The sequence below is a fragment of the Hipposideros armiger genome, unplaced genomic scaffold (genome assembly GCF_001890085.2).
Source record: "Hipposideros armiger isolate ML-2016 unplaced genomic scaffold, ASM189008v1 scaffold_238, whole genome shotgun sequence".
Taxonomy (NCBI): domain Eukaryota; kingdom Metazoa; phylum Chordata; class Mammalia; order Chiroptera; family Hipposideridae; genus Hipposideros; species Hipposideros armiger.
Genome location: NW_017731588.1, coordinates 1,575,224 through 1,591,922, shown reverse-complemented (window position 1 = coordinate 1,591,922; position 16,699 = coordinate 1,575,224). Strand labels below are relative to the sequence as shown.

The 16,699-nt window shown below is 46.2% G+C and overlaps 1 protein-coding gene across 1 annotated transcript in view; it reads right to left on the bottom strand.

Annotated features, from left to right (window-relative positions):
• Positions 1 to 1,741: 1,741 nt before the first annotated feature.
• UQCC1 (ubiquinol-cytochrome c reductase complex assembly factor 1) overlaps positions 1,742 to 16,699 on the bottom strand; it is a 102,807-nt gene continuing 87,849 nt past the window's right edge. Inside the window, exons 9-11 of the mRNA XM_019655171.1 lie at positions 15,498 to 15,575; positions 6,134 to 6,247; positions 1,742 to 3,269 (exon numbers count right to left, since the gene is read on the bottom strand). Coding sequence (XP_019510716.1) covers positions 3,135 to 3,269; positions 6,134 to 6,247; positions 15,498 to 15,575 — 327 coding nt within the window. The 3' untranslated portion in view covers positions 1,742 to 3,134. The remainder of the gene's footprint in view (positions 3,270 to 6,133; positions 6,248 to 15,497; positions 15,576 to 16,699) is intronic.

Here is a 16,699-nt window from a genome sequence, read left to right as displayed (position 1 = left end):
CAAAATGAAATCTTAGCAGTACTATTCACTCATTTAAAACCCCTATAGTACATTCTTCTCTGAAAAGGAAAACATTTGTTTTTTTCTGATGAATAAGTACACTTCCTTTTATGTGACAATGGGAACTAAATACATCACCTTACGGTTTTCCCATTTCTGCCTTTGGCTGCCAGGAAGCTCAGAGCAAGGTTTTATACATAACTGCAGATGTCCTTGCCGCCCTGCGGGAGGCAGTGTGAGATGAGGAGAGAGCAACGGCGCTGAGGTTGGAAGGTGTGGGCTGGGGCACCCTTGGCCCCTTCTTACCCTGGATAACCTGCCAGGCCTCTCTGAGCCTTAGTCCCCTCACTTATGTAAAGGGGTTAAGAACGATGAGGATAATACCTATTTATAGGACTGCTGTGAGATAATGCATTTAAAAACACTTCACAAATTACCCAAAAAGTCATATGAAAGTTGGATATTAGCAGCCTAGGTTTTCTAACATGATTATTTTCCTTCTTTTCCCTTCCAGTACTTGCATCTTATCTTTTAACCTTTGTTTTGCTTCGCAGTTTTATTACAACGGTCTCTTAATTTGCTGTGATCCTTTCTGGAAGTAGACAGAGTATAAATAAATGACAAAATTATTCCTAGAGAGCAATCTCCCTGAGGGCAAGAAATCATGCCCTTCACTTATTTGGTCTAGTAACAATTTACAATAGAAAAAACATGCAGCTATATAAAGAATGTTTTTGTTCCTACGTAAAGGCCAAAGGAGGTACTTCATACTGCATTGTTAAAATAAGCTAGACTATAGGTCAGACTAAGAGAATGGTCCAGAAAGGGGCTTTTTTGTTGGGGTTGTACTGATAATGATTGATGATTTAGTCAGTCATTCCTTCTTTCATTTATTAAAGTTTACACTGATGCCAGCCATGAGCCAGGCACTCTGCTTGGCACTGGGAAACTGACGGTGACTAACCCAACCACAGTGCCCACCCCGAAGGAGCTCACAGTGCAGAGTAGGGGTGAGGATGTAAAAAATAGTTTCACCAGAGGAGACCACCTGGGGCAGACAGGAGAGGGGAGGGTACTTGAGGACCTGTGGGATTTCTTTAGTCAGAAGAGGAAGAGGATCCAGGTAGAGGTACACACAGGGTCATCTCTTCAAGTAACCCCTAGTGGTTCCGTTTGTTCAGGGAAGAAATGGATTAGAGACTCACAAAAACAAGCAGGGATCAGAATAAGGAGAGCCTCACAGCCTCCAAGGAGCCTGGATTTTATCTTGAAGGTGTGGAGGGGGGCGAGCGGGTAGTCAGTGACAGACGCCAACAGCCAGAAAGTGAGGGCTTCAGGACATCACAGACATGATAGACCAATTTGGCTATTTGAAGTAGCTCCGTATACAAGTTGCATGCAGTGTTTGATGATTACTCATCTTATGAAGACAGGACTTGACTCCAAGGCCAGGGCCATCTGCTGCTGGAAGTATTCATATAAGGGCCTGTATGAACAGAGGCCAACTGGGATGTTGAGAAGCGGAATCAAGTTTTGGACCAGGGCTGGACGAAAGGACCTCTAAAGTTCCTTCCAAGTCGGAGAGCCCATGATTCTAAAGCAAGCCCGGTAGCTGAACTGGGGAATCTGTGGCTGGGGAGCTGCTGTGGGCAGCAAATGGGTTAAGGCTCAAATAACTTTTATATATGAATTAATGTGCAGAGTTGGGAGCCAAAATCTGTTCCATTAATTTTTCCATCCATTCCAGGAGCAGTTAGGTACACACAGTAAAGTTTATTTTGGTGCATGGTATACTTCACTCCATTAAAAATAAATTAATCAGCAAATTCCTGCCTGGCTCAGCTCTGGTTTATGTAAATAGTGCCCAGCTGTAATGAGTTACAAGGTGTTATTATCTCACACACACAGAGGAGGCTTCACTCTAGAGCTCCACTCGCAACAAAAGCATCTTAAATAAACTTAGAGAAGGCGGTTTGATTTGTAATGTTTTCACAGAAGTGGGATATACCTCACCCATATAGAGTTTCTTTATATGACTCATTTTATAGCAAGTTAAATGAAGGAAGTTTGATGGGGGGAGGGAGGGGCAATATGGTTCCCCGCCCCCTTTCTTCAAGTTAAAGAAAATCCCCCAAGAGATGACCTATACTCAGCGGGAGGAGGGGACAGGTCCTCAAGTGCTCAGACCGCAGTGGCTCTGCAGCACACGCTCCAGAAGTCAGGAAGAGCGTAGAAAGCTGGGCACAGGGCTGGGTCCTGGGATGGCACAACTAAGCCAGGAAGACTGTTCTCCTCTTTCCCCCAGAACCTAGTATAAGAGAGGAAGCAAGAGACGAAAAACAGCATGTTCCTCACCGGTTCACTGGAGGGTGACAAAGGGTCCTTTGTTCTTGAGGCCTCTATCCAAATGACTTGGGATATGACAAGCCCTTGGCCATCAGAGGCCTCTGGGGCCCCAGAGGACAGAATGGCAGGCTGTGGCTTGGTCAGAATGGTGACACCTCCATGAACTGGAGGCAGAAGCAGCAGCAGAGACTCTCCTGACCCTCTCCCCATCCCCATCTCTGAGCTGGGGAATACGCCTCAGCTTACAGCATCTGCTACCTCAGCTAAATTTCTAAAAGACCCTGGAATAAAGAGTCATGGCAGAGTAAAATCTCTGTTTCCTTTAATGGCCAACTCAATCCCAAGGCTCAAAGCCAGGGGACAGAGCATGGTTAATGTGTCTTGACTCAGCAGCATTAAGAACAACTCATAGGCCACCGTGGGCCCTTGGTGGGGGTGTCCCCTTTCTAACCTGCCTCCATCCCTTCCACGGCCTTTGGGAAAAGCTGTCAGTCACAAGGTTGTGAGAGGGCACTTGACTTGGGGAATATGTGCTGGGGGCTCTTGCTCAGGGCTTCTCTTGAGGAAGAGGACACCCCAGAAGAGCTTCTCCCAGCACTGTACCCAACCAGATCGGATGCCTGGGCACACACGAAGAGGAGAAGCAACACAAATGGGGCCAGGTGTTTGACAGACGCGGTTCGTAGGTCAGTTCAGGCCACTTTTTTCAGGGTCCTGAGCCAAACAGGCACCTCTCTCCTGGTGGTTCTTCAAAGTCAGCTGGCCAGCTCTTCAGAGGGTCAAGCCCATCAAAGACCCTCGTCGTTATAAACTGGGGAATGGGGCTTCAGGATGCTCTGAGGATTCTTCTCCACCAGAGGGCGCCAGCTCACCTCCCCTGTCAGAAGCAGATCCTCACCATTCATGGAGTCCAGGTACTGAATCTGCAACCGGGAGAGCAGGAAACAGGAAAGGGACAGGGCAGGACAGACATGAGGTGGCATAAGGAACCGGCTTTCCCAAGGAGAGGGTGAGGAGTGGGCATGAGGGAACTTCTGACTATCCCAGGCCAAGGGGAACCTCTAATCTCCCGGATTATTTCATTTAAGGAGGTTTGATGAAACAAGTCACTGGGGAAACTCGAGGAAATTCCCCATCATGCCTCTGAATAGACACACAGACATACAAGCCCTGACTTTCTGGACTGAAAGAACTTTCTAGGGAGAATGTACCAGGAGGAGACATGTCCTTGATGTAGGGGTGTATGTGTGTCCCCGTTCATTCAGAGTAGCAATGGTCTCCAAGGTGAGCCAGTTCCCTTCTCTGAGATTTAAGTTCCCTTGTCTGAGAGAGGGGGTAGGAACATGTACCCCACAGGACTTATGACCAGTTTAAACGATAGAACATACTCATATGTACACTGCGAGTCACTGGAAGTTTTTTTTTTAACTACATACATCTCTGCTGTCCTCTAGTGAGCCCTGACCCCTCAGATGGCCCTGACTCTGGTCAGTGCGCTTCATCCTCTCGGATGGCTGGGGGAGTTTATGCCCCTGAACAGCTCTGAGGAGAGGGGACACTGGTGATGGGGAAGAGGAACAGCTGCAGGGGAGGTGTGGTCAGGCAGTTCTGCAAGAAGCAGGTGATCTGAGTGGCTGAGTCTCAGGAGATCCAGGCGGTCTCTGGGTGGGTGCCCCAGGCTGCTGCTAACAAGATGGGCAGGAGAATGAGAAATGCTTTCAGGTGGCCAAGCAAAATCTAGGGTGAGAGCTGTACCAGAGCAGTGGTCAGCACTGGATTCAAAAAGATGAGGCTCCATCTTGGGGGAGAAGGGGGCGGGGGGCTTCATCTTAGGCCTTGGATCATCTCTTTCTCCAAGAATTCCTTCACTCCTGTTGTTTCATCTTCAGGCTGCTGACCCTCGAACTGAACCCCAGTCTCTCACACGTACCTCAGGTCTTGGTTTCCACACGTCCTGCTGTCCTCCAGTGCAAGGAGATCAACTGACCCATTACCTTCCCTAAATCCACTCCTCTTTCCAACTACTCCATTTCTGTCTCTAAGGCCACCACTACGCCCATCTCCTGGGATGGAAATCTCAACATAGCCTCTGACTGGGTCTTGGGCTGTCTACCACACCAAACACCACCGGTGCAGGACTAGAGTTTGCTCAGCTTCCTGGTCTTCCCTGATCTCCCCGGTCAGACTTAGTCCCTCCTTTCTTCGGCCTTCCACAGCACTTTGTTCCTACCTGTATCACCTCACAGGCTGACTGATTCCATGGTTAGCCTTGTGCCTGCCGGGCTGCCTTGCCAAACCAAGAGCTGACTTCTCGAGGGCAGGAAAATTAATCTCTGCTTAGTGAACAGTGCCTGGCACAGTGGGTGCTCTAAAAGTTTGCTGATGGAACTGGGTCCCCAGAAAAGCTCCACACTTCCCTAAGAGTCCCACCACTGTTTTCCTAATGCCTGCCTCTCACTGGGGCAATACGGAACTTCTCATAGAGGTGTGGCGGTCCCTTCCTTTAGGACCCTCAGAGAGGTCCCAGCTGTGCCCTTGTCGTGGGCCCTGGCACAAGCCCACCATAGCAACCGGAAAAGTTGGGCTGGTCCTTCAGAAAACATAGCATTTGCTTTGCCAACTGTTACTCCTGTCTGAGGGCGAGTCCAGTCAACAGTGGTGAGTCTCAGAATTCTCTGTGGGTGGGGCCCCCTGACCACAGTGCCTTCTCTCCGGCTCTGGTAGATTTGAAGAATGGTCAAACAGAAGTCCTGCCTTTGGGGGTTCTCTACCTTTTGGGTCTGAAGAGCTTCAGTATGTGGCTTTTCTAGCAATCTACACATTGGTCCTGTTGGCCCTGTCTTTTCATCAAGAGCCGGGGTCTGGCTTTCCATGCTCTGGTTGTTGGGGCCATGGGCACAGGTGAATAAGAGAATAATTATGGGGTTAGGCCCCTTCAGCTCCGGGGGCCAGGTCCATGAAAGAAAGGTGTGACTCATGGGACAGCCTGAGCTGATGAGCTGTCTGGAGCAGCTGAGGCCTCCAGTGGCTACATGAATCACCCGGCTTAGGGTTCAAGGCCAGCTGTGCAGGCTGACTCACTGGGAGACCCTGGAAAAGCCTCTATGTTCCTCTTCCTTGCCACTCAGCTCATTCATCTATAAAGTACAGGTTTCCCATCAATCTCTGGGGCAGAGAGATCAAGGAGTGAATTCTCCATGGGTCTGAGGAAAACGGTAGCTAAGCAGTCCTCACTTCTGGAGCTTGCTCCTAGACACCTGGAGAGCCAGAGGGGTGAGGAATGCAGTGGGGGGACCCTACTTGACTATGCATAGCAAGCACCCAGTGGAAAGAAGCTCGAGGGGTGTCTGTGGAATGCTGCCTGGAACCCTGTCCTGCTAGAAATCAGGAGCAAGAAACGTGAATCCTGGGGCTCAAAGAGGGTATCGAAGGGGCTACAGTGTACCCCACGCCCGTATCTTATAGGACTGTGCATGCCCAGGATCTAGCACAGCACTTGGCATGCAGAAGGTAATCAAATGTGTAGTGAATGAATGACTAAAAGTTTCTGAAAGCAGGTGACTACTTAGCGCCTTTTCTTCCCTTCCCGTTCCCTGGCCTCTGGCCTAGCTCACGGCGGAAGGTGCTGTTCATTGGTGCCCACTGCTGACACGATTTGGTCAGAATTCCTTCAGCCTGGCCTCTGCAAGCTCAGCCTCTCAGGATCCTCTGACAGTCCAGCACTGGCAGACATCAGCAAGGACCTGCTTTCCACGAGACTCTGGAAAGGAGGGGCTGCGCCACTCACCTGTTTCCTCACATATTCCACCAATAATTCAAGTTGTCGAGGGTCTTCACATTTCTGGTTGAAGAAGGTTCTCCAGAGGGCGGCAGCCAGCCCGTGATCATCTGAAAGGATGCCCTGGAACACAGAGCACAACAACTGGTTTTCCGAGGGATATGGAAGAGCCATGATACAAAAGCTGGGGATATTGTGAACATGCTAGTATTACTAACCAGAGAATTGGCTCAGAAGGACATTACAGATACTGTGAGAAATGGGGAAAATATATAGGGCTGGAAGGGGTCTTCAGAGAGCACTTAGTCCAACCTCTTCATTTTATAGAGACCCAGAGGGGCTGAGTGACTGGCTAAGGTTGACGCAGAGATGGGGCTCATGTCTGGTCAACCCTCCCGGGTCACAGATCCCTCTACGCTACAGCACTGCACCCAGGCAACACTTGAGAGGCTAAGAAGAGAAACAGCAGCAGCAGTGGTTCCATTGCTGTCCTCGAGGCATGGGTTCGAAATATTTTAAGTGTGTATTTTTTCCCAGGAACAGAGGTGGGTGTGGTCTGAACCTTCTCTTCTGGGCCAAGCGTGCACATCTACAAGGAAGCTGGTACTTTGGGGTAAGAAACTAGGTACCCTGGCCTCAGTGTTACCCAGCTCTGGGCTGGCCATGGCTGGCCCAGCCTCTAAGTAGAAGCACAAAACAGGCTGTTCAGCAGGATTGCCACAGGTCACAGGAATGCTCAAGAGTCTGTGTATGTGTGTCTAATATTGTCTCTTCCGGCACAGAGAAGACCTCTGTTGGGAAGTCCAAATATCACAGAGGCTAATCAGCAGCTGGGCCATGGACTAGGGCTATTTTCTAGTTTGGATTTCTAAGGGAGGACAGGGGGTGGGTCCTGCTTCCTGGGATAAGGAGGACTGAAGGGAAAGGCTCTGAGAAGTTGCTCTGTCCAGGTGCCAAGGTTGTGTGTGGAACAAGAAAAAGTGCTGACGGAGTTAGAAGGCTGGAGCAAGTCCTGGCTCTGCCATTGCCAAGCTCAGAGATGGTGGGCAATTCACTAAACCTGAGTCTCAATATTCTCGTCTATAAAACAGAGATGAAAATACTTGCCCTTCTCACGGCATTCTTGAATTACAAATGTAAGATAATGTCAAGGTGTTTTGTTAAGTGTAATGTATCAGACACAAAGGTTAAGAACTTGCTTTGGCAGGCAACAGTGGATATAGTTGAAACGACAGTAGGATCTGGGGATCAAACCACCTGAGTGCAAATGGCAGCTCTGTCACTTGATAGCTCTGTGGCCTCTGGAAAGCCTGTTTCTCATGGGCTAGACAAGCACAACAATACCTATCCCACAGCGTGTTGTGAGAATTGAGAGAGAGAATGGCCATGAAAGGCCCTGTAAGTGGTACATCATTACACAAAGACCCAGGACCATTTATTCGATTTAGGTTGTGGGCTGGCCTTGGGGGGCGGTACATGAAGTCTGGCTTTAGTTCTGCTGCCAGGAGGGGGCCATGTCCCATATGGGGTACTGACAGTTTTGTGGGAAAACAGTCCACCTGCTCCAAATGCCCCTGCTCAACACCCTTAAAATTCCACCGCTTGAGAGACTGTCCTGGCACAATGGCCGAGTCAGGAAAACCAGCTTCTTCCGGTAGATGGGGACAAGAGCCAAGGACAAGCTCAGGCACAACGCCGTTTTCCAAGCTATTTGCTAACACAACAGCCTGCCTGTGTCTGCAGTGCCCTGGGCACATGCCGGAGTGCTGCTGGCAGCGGCCCACATGTGCTACACGGGAAGGAACAGGAGTGGGAGCAGGTATTCTGAGGACTTGGCGCATAAGCACAGGACAGCAAAAGCCTGAGAGCCATGGCCTGCTGCAAACACGCAGCCTCAGCGGTGGGGCACACGGCTGGGAAGGGGCAAACCCATAATCAGTTCCTGGGCTATCAGGAGAAGAATGACTCAAGACTCCAATAAATAGTGATAACAGCCTTACTATTCCAGACTGTCAGAGTTTCTTCATACATCTGGCTCCTAATAACTATGTATGCCAGGAAGAACAGGTATCATTATCCCCATTTGAAAGAAAAGTACACTGAGGCTTAGAGGTTATCTAGCTAAGTGGTGGTAGAACTAGGCCCAGGATGCACTGGTGAGGTCAGGGGAGGGTGCCTGGCTAGCTCTGGTTAGGATGCAATACCTGGCAGAGTGGAAGTACAGTAAAAATGGCTGAATAAATCTACAAACCCAGCTTCAACCTTCTTGCCACCATGCTGCTAGTAAACCAGTGAAAACAAGTGGGAGACTGGTCTGAGAGAGTGTAAATTTCAAAACTAGAAAGCAGGAAAGGAAAACGGGTGCCTGAGTGCCAAATATTAGGTTGCATGGCAATTTTCCCACAATCTACTAGGGTGCCTACTTGTTCTCCTTCACAATACAGAACAAGCATCTTTCGGAAAATTAAGACACCTCGGTCTAGAGTAACTGAGAGGACGCCAAAGGGACTTTCCTGGCTCTGGTTAATAATTAAGGGTTTAGAGTCGCAGTTTCCCTCTGTGAAGACTGATTTTGACACCACTAGGTGCTCAGCATGATGCTAAGAACACAGAATTTCAGCTCACAGGCAGCTTGCAATCTAGTTGAAGGAACAAAGCTAATACACATGAAACGGCAGCACAGAATTAAATCCTGGAAAATGAGCAAATGCTAGTCTGTATAGGGAAACTCGGAGTTATACTCTGTCCATGGCTGGCTCCTCATTCTTTTTTTTTTGTGATAGAGCTAACGACATTAAAAAAAATTTTTTTCAATGACAGTTGATATACAATATTGTATTAGTTTCAGGTGTACAACATAGTAATTACGCATTTATATAATTTACAAAGTTATCAACCCCGATGAATCTAGTACCCATCTTAACCATACGGTTATTACAATATTACTGAATATATTATTTATGCTGTAGTTTATATCCCGTGACTATTTTGTACTACCAATTTGTACTTCTTAATCCCTTCCCCTTTTTCACCACCTCATCCCCACCCCATCCCAGTTGGCAACCATCAAAATGTTCCTTGTATCTATGAGTTTGTTTCTGTTTTATTTGTTCTTTAGATTCCACATATAAGTGAAATCATATGGTATTTGTCTCTCTGTCTGACTTACTCCACTCAGCAGAACACCCTCTAGGTCCATTCATGTTGCTGCACATGGCAAGATTTCATTCTTTTTTTTCTTTTTCTTTTAAGAGTTCATTCTTTTTTATGGCTGAGTAATATTCCATTGTATATATGTACCACCTCTTCTTTATCCATTCATTCATTGAAGGACACCCACGTTGCCTTACATCTTGGCTATTGTAATTAATGCTGCAATGAACATATGGATGCACATGTCCCTTTGAAGTAGTGTTTTGGGTTTCTTTGGATAAATACCCAGAAGTGGGATTACTGGGTCCTTCTTTGTCTCATTATAGTCTTTGTTTTACAGTCTATTTTGTCTGGTGTAAGTATTGCTACCCTGGTTATTTTTTGTTCTGTTTCCATTTTCATGAAATATCTTTTTCCATCCCTTACTTTCAGTCTATGTGTGTGTCTTTCAATTTGAAATGAATCTCTTGTAGGCAGTATATGTAAGGGTCTTGTTTTCTGATTCATTCAGTCATGCTATCTTTTGATTGGAGCATTTAATCTATTTACATTGAATGTAATTGTTGATATATAATTATTGCCATTTTATTATTCATAGATCTTCTTTTTCTCCTTCTCCTTCTTCTAATTGAAGAAGGCCCTCTAACATTTCTTGTAATACTGGTTTGGTGATGAACTCCTTTAGCTTTTTGTCTGGGAAACTATCTGTCCTCCGATTCTAAATTATAGCTTTGCTGGGTAGAAAAATCTTGGTTTTAGATCCTTGTTTTTCATCACTTTGAATATTTCATGCCAATAGCTTCTGGCCTGGAAAATTTCTGCTGAGAAATCAGCCGACAGTCTTATGGGAGCCCTCTTTTAGGTAACTGCTTTTCTCTTGCTGCTTTTAAGATTCTTTGTCTTTAAACTTTGGCATTTTAATTATGATGTGTCTTGGTATGGGCCTCTTTGGTTCATCTTGTTTGGGACTCTGAGCTTCCTGGGCTTGTGTGTCTATTTCCTTCACCAGACTAGGGAAGTTTTCTGTCATTATTCCTTCAAATAGCTTTTCAATTCTTTGCTCTTTCTGTTCTCCTCTGGTACCCCAAAGATGCAAATGTTGGTACACTTGATGTTGTCCCAGAGGCACCCCCCTTTAAACTATCCTCATTTTTTTGGATCCTTTTTTCATTTTGCTGTTCTAATTGGGTGTTTTCTGTTACCTTAACTTCGAAATCACTGATTTGATCCTCTGCTTCATCTAATCTACTATTGATTCCCTCTAATATATTCTTTCCTTGTTATGATATTCTTCATTTCTGATTGGTTCTTTTTATCTATCTCCATTTTTGTTTCCTATCTCTTTGTTAAAATTCTCTTTGAGATAATTGAGCATCCTTATCACCAGTATTTTGAACTCCGTATCTGGTAGATTGTATGTCTCCCTTTTTAGTTCTTTTTCTGGAGCTTTGTTCTGTTCTTTCATTTGAGACATGCTTCTTTGGTCTCCTCAGTTTGGCAGCCTCCCTGTGTTTGTTTCTATGTGTTAGGTAGGGCTGCTATGTCTCCCAGTCTTACCAGAGTGGCCTTATGTAGTATGTGTCCTGTGGGGCCCAGTCACGCAGTCTCCCTGGTCACCTGAGGTGGGTACTCCAGGTGTGTCCCTTGTGTGGGCTGTGTGTGCCTTCCTGTTGGAGTTAACACTTGGTTGCTGTTTGCATCTCAATGAAAGGGATTGACCCTCAGGATAATTATTGGTGTGGACTGGCCATGACTACAGTGAAGGAGCTGTTGTGTAGGGGCTGACACTACAGAGCAGGATTCGCTCTAGCAAGGCTGTGGTGCCTGCCCAGTCTGCCCTTTGGGTGTGCCGTCTGCAGAGGCAGCTGGGTGGTGCTCTAGTTCTGTCCAAAGTTGGCCACCCAGGTTGCCGGCCCCAGGGCCTTCTGGGAGGGGCCCCACCACAGGCCAATTTCAGCTGCAGCCTGTGCGTTGCCCAGGCCACCTGGCATGATCCACAAAGAAATCTGCAGATGGCAGCCACCCACACAGGGTTTGGAGGTGTGTGGGAGAGGCCAAGCCTTGAACTGAGGCTGGCTGCCACTAGTGCGGGGCTTGTGGCTGTTCAGCAAGAGGTACGGGGCATGCTGTGGCCAGATGCTGCTAGTTTGGGATTTGTGAAACTTTGAGATTTTAGGAAAGCCCACAGCATGAGCCAAGACAGGCCATTTGTACTGAGAAGCCACTGGAAGTGGCTTGAGTGGGTCTGCAAGTTGGGTGGGGTGGGGTTTCAGGGAATCACAAAGGTGGGATAAACATTGTTAGCCAGGTTTATGGAGACTCAGATATGGCAGCCGCCTGTGTTTGCACATCAGGAGTGGGGGAGGGCTCAATAAAGAAATAATGGATTCTGCCAGCACTTCTGAGAGAACTGCCCCTCCAGCCCTCATCCTGCAGCCAGACAATTCTGTTCCTCACCTCCCAGCCCCCATATGTCTCTGGCACCTTTCAGCTGCTGCCCCAGTGCTGGAGCTTAGAGCAAGTGAGTCTATCAGCAAGTAAGTCAGTGAGCGGGCCCTTTAAGAGGAATGCCTGGGACTCTAGCAGCCCTCAAGCTTACTCAGCCACAGTCTCCGCTGGTTTTCATAGTCAGAAATTGTGGGGACTTCTCTTCCCAGCACTGGATCCCTAGGCTGGGAAGCAGGGACCTCTCGCTCTTCCACGGTGACCTCTGCAGGCGAGATATCACTCCTAATTCTTAGCTGCCACACACGCATGTGGGACCAGCCTGTTCTGCCTCTCCATCCCTCTTACCAGTCTCAAGGTGACTTCTGTATGTCCTTAGTTGTAGGAATTCTGTTCAGCTAGAATTCAGGTGATTCTCAATGATAGCTGTTCTATGGTCTAGTTGTAATTCTGATGTGGTCATGAGAGGAGGCAAGCACAGTGTTTACCTACTCCACCATCTTGACCAGAAATCCCTGGCTCTTCATTCCTGAGTCTTAGCTTCTATGACAATTCTTCATAGAGCTTCCCAGTCCACACTGAGTACATTCCCCTTGTTATTCAATATCACTGCATTCCATTTATAATTAGATACTTATTTGTTTACTTGCTTACTGCCTATCTCCCCATTAGAAGGTAGGCTCCAGTGGGAAAGAACCAGACCATGTTTGTTTTATTCACCAATATATTCCCAGTGCATCATACATGGTAGGCACTTAATAAATACTTGTTAAATGGATGGATGGATGGATGTTGCAATTCAGAGTAAAATATAGAGATCTAGAGAGGTCAGAGAAAGCTTTGTGGAAAAGGGGGCCTTTAGGAATGGAGAATATTTGGGGAGTTACAGGACATTCTAATCAAGACAGAATAACTTTAGTTCACTAAACATTTACAGAGGTGCCAGGCTTTGAACCAGGCCCTCAGGGCCAAAGCTGACAGACTCAGCTTCTACCCTCTATACCTGGTTGTCCAGAAGAGCCTCAATCAGGCACCACATGTCTGTGGGACAGTGAGGCAAATGGCCCCACTTAGACAGAAGGCTACACATTGGCAGGCAATGGGAGTTTAATAGGAGTTTAAGAGGACTTGTCACAATGGGGACTGTTCACAGAAAGCCTTAAGTTCCATGGAGAACTTTGAACCTAATGTGCAGAAAACAGGAAGGTTCCAAAAGTGTCTAGGGTGGAGGGATAATCCAAGCAAGATTCTAGGAAAAGGGTGCTACAGAACAGCACTGTCCACTTGAAATTTCTGATGATGGAAATGTTCTACAGCTGCACTGTCCCCTGCAGGAGCCACCAGCCACATTAGTCCTTGAACACCTGAAATTCAACTAGTGAAACTGAGAAACTGAATTTTTCATTTTAATTTAATGAATTTAAATCAAAATAGCTGCATGTGGCTAGCACTGGACGGCACAGCTCTAAGACTTGGTGATTCCCGGTGTGGTTTGCAGAATTGCTGCACCCATATCACCCGCAGCTTATTAGCAATGCAGAATCTCAGGCCTCACTTCGGACTTGCTGAGTCAGAATCAGAATTTTACCTAGGTCTCCAGGTGATCCGCATGCGTATTAAAATTTAAGAAAAACTGTTCTAGAGTTGCACATTAAAATTACCTGGGGAACTTTTACTACTACAGATGCCTACCTACACCAGTTGTATCAGAACTCTTGGAGCATAGGGCCCAAACTGATATTCTAGGAAGTGTCCCAGGAAATTGTACATTTTCCAAACTTTCCTACTCTTAAGAGTTGTCTGGGGTACTTGTTGAAATACCAGGTCCCACTCCTATTGATCTGGAATCTTCAGGGAGGTTCTCAAGAATTAGATTTAAAAAGCATCCCTGGTGACTTGTGATCAGGCACGTGTTTTTAAGGTGGCTCTGCCAAAATGGACTGGGGTGGGGGACAGAGAAGAGACGCAATCCAGAACATCTTTATTTATACTGGTGAATGGAACCAACTGAGCCATCTGCAATAAAGACCTCAAACTAATGCTAATAGAGAATTATATTTCTTCAGTTCTAAGCCTCATTCTTTTATACACTGTCAGGTTTCTAAAATCAGAATGCATCTCATTTAACAACTGATGTATAGATTTAAGCAGCATTTCAACTCCCATCCCACTCTTACCAAGTTCATGTTAAATTAATGATGTGTGTGGTATGCAATCTAAGTTGCTCTATTATAACTGAGGCTATCTGGTAGTTCAGAGATCAGGAAACCTCAAGTTTAACTAGTGTTATGACCCTGAGCAAGTCATTTAACTTAATTTTTTTGTAAGCTTACCTCCTGGCTTTAATTATTATCTTCAAGCTGATAACATTTCCTCCAGCTTGAATTCTAATTTCTTACTTTCATCCTTTTATGCATGTCCTACCTTCCTCACGCTTCGCCTACCATGTGCCAAGCACCATACTGGCCAATAGAAATACAAACACAGCCACTACCCAGAAGAAAGCCCGACCCATCCTGGATGGCAGTTAACGCTAATATAGCAAGAGCTGTGGAGTACAGGGAGGATGGAATGCGCTGAGCCTGGGGAAGTTCTGGGACAGTTTCCCAGAGGGATGATAAATCCGGAGGTAACCGCAAAATGAGCATAAAAACACATGGTTTATTAAAAAGATGAGGTATGATGAATCCTGGTGGTGTGCACACAGGTGTTCATTACACCATTCTTTTAACTTTTCTATGTGTTTGAAATTCCCATAATAACAAGGGGAAAAGATGAGACAGATGCTACAACATGGATGAACCCTGAAGACATTATGTTTAGTGAAATAAGCCAGACACGAAAGGACAAAAACTGTAAGATTCCACTTATATGAGGTATTTAGAATAGTAAACTCATAGAGACAGAAAGCAGAATGCTGGTTACCAAGGGCTGTGGGGAGGGAATAGGGGAGAATGAAAGAACAGTGTTTAATGGGTAGAGTTTCAGTTTGGGCAGATGGAAAAAATTCTGGAGATGGATAGTGGTGATGGTTGTACAATAATGTGCATGTACTTAATGCCACTAAAATGTACACTTAAAAATGGTTAAATGGTTAAAATTTTATGCTATGTATATTTTATAATTAAAAAAAGGAGATCTAAATGTTCTAATGTATAAGAATGACCAAGACATGTTCTTTAGCAGAACAGTATGGATAGTGTTAACTCCCATTTGCATAAAGAAAATAAATACACAGGTGCTTGTGTATGCACGGATAATGTCTGGAAGGACACCCAATAGACCATTAACAGAGTTCTCTGAGGCAGGGAAGTTGGCAGGACAGCAAAGGGGCCTTCTATTTTCTACTTCAACCACTTAGGTACAGTTTTAAGGAATTCTTAAAATGAGTATGTACTGCTTTTATAATTAAATCTAAAAAAAGCGTGCGATTTTTTTGGCAGATGGCACTATTTACATGTGTATGTCTTCCTCTCTCTAGGGGCACCAGGAGCTAAGAAAGTGACTGATTTGCCTTTGTCCCTCCATCTGGCTTCCCACAGGCACTCAATAAATGCTGAGTAGGTGAATGATCTGCCCATGTTGTACAGTGCTCTCTTTCCCAAGCACAGGCAAATTAGGGCACATTCATTCTATTTGCCAATGACAATGAGGAAATGAATACTAAACCATAATGGCAGGCTGTGACAATCCCGGAAGCTTCGGTCAGAGGCTCTCGTCAAAACCTCTGTTGGGGATGCCACTATTCAGCCTAAGGCTTCGCGAAGGATCTTACCTCATCATATCCCAAGATTGCTGCATAGAAATTATTTGTCATAGCCATCATGTTCTTCTTCAGGATATAGGGATTAACCTACAGAAACAAAATGGCAAAAACAAAAGTATGAAAGAAAGGAACAAGCCAAAAAGTAGGATCTTTGGCTTTTAGCTGTCACACACTCTTAGTAAAACAAAGAGAGGGGTTCTCCAACAGGTCAAACTGCCAGTCCATCCCCACTTCCCTGATCTGTCAGCTTCTTTTAGGTTTTAATGCCAAACTACACAAAGCAGTGACTTAGTTTAATGAACTGAGCCCCAACTATGTGTTGGGTTTTTTGGGGTTTTTTTTTTTTAAGATTTTATTGGGGAATTGGGGGGAGAGGAACAGCGTTGGGGAATTGGGGAAGGGGAACAGACAGGTAAACAAATTGCTGGGGGTATTTTGTCCTTCAGTCTAGTTGTGGAGGATGTTAATTCACTGACCCATGTTGGTATGACCATTGTGCTCTTCCCGGGTGAGGCAATTGGTCGCCAGTCATTGGTCGGCTGCTCACAGCGGCTCCCGGCAGCTCACACAGGCTGCCGGCCGCTCATGCTGGCTGCCAGTCACTCATGTAGCTCACGGCAGCCCACTGCAGCCCTGCTGCAGCCTATGCCATCGCCTCACAGCAGCCCAGCTCCAGGTCGAGCTGTTGTTCATCATCTTAGCTGTAGAGGGTGAGCGTCACTGGCCCTCAATGTGGGAGCCGAACCGCAGCCCTGCTGCTCAGAGCTGGCGCTCCCAAGCGAGCTCTTAACCAGCTGAGCTACTCAGCCGGCCCTCTATGTGTCGGGTTTTATGTTAGATGCTATGAGCACAAAGCAGAAGAAACAGTTTCTTGACTGAAGGTGCACACAGTCTAATATGGGAAAACAGACATGTAAGAACTACTGTTGACTCTTGAACAAAATGGGTTTGAACTGTGCAGGTCCATTTATACACAGATTTTTTTCAGTGAGTACCTGTACTATTTTCAATCCACGGTTGGAAGTCTGCAGATGAGGACATCCAAATGTATTGATCTACGCCATTTTATATCGGGGACTTGAGCATCCACAGATTTTGGTATCTGCAGGGGGGTTCTTGAACCGATCCCATGCAGATACCGATGGTAGTTAAGTTTTTGGGGAGTCAAAAGTTATATGTGGATTTTCGACTGAGCGGAGCAGGGGAGAGAA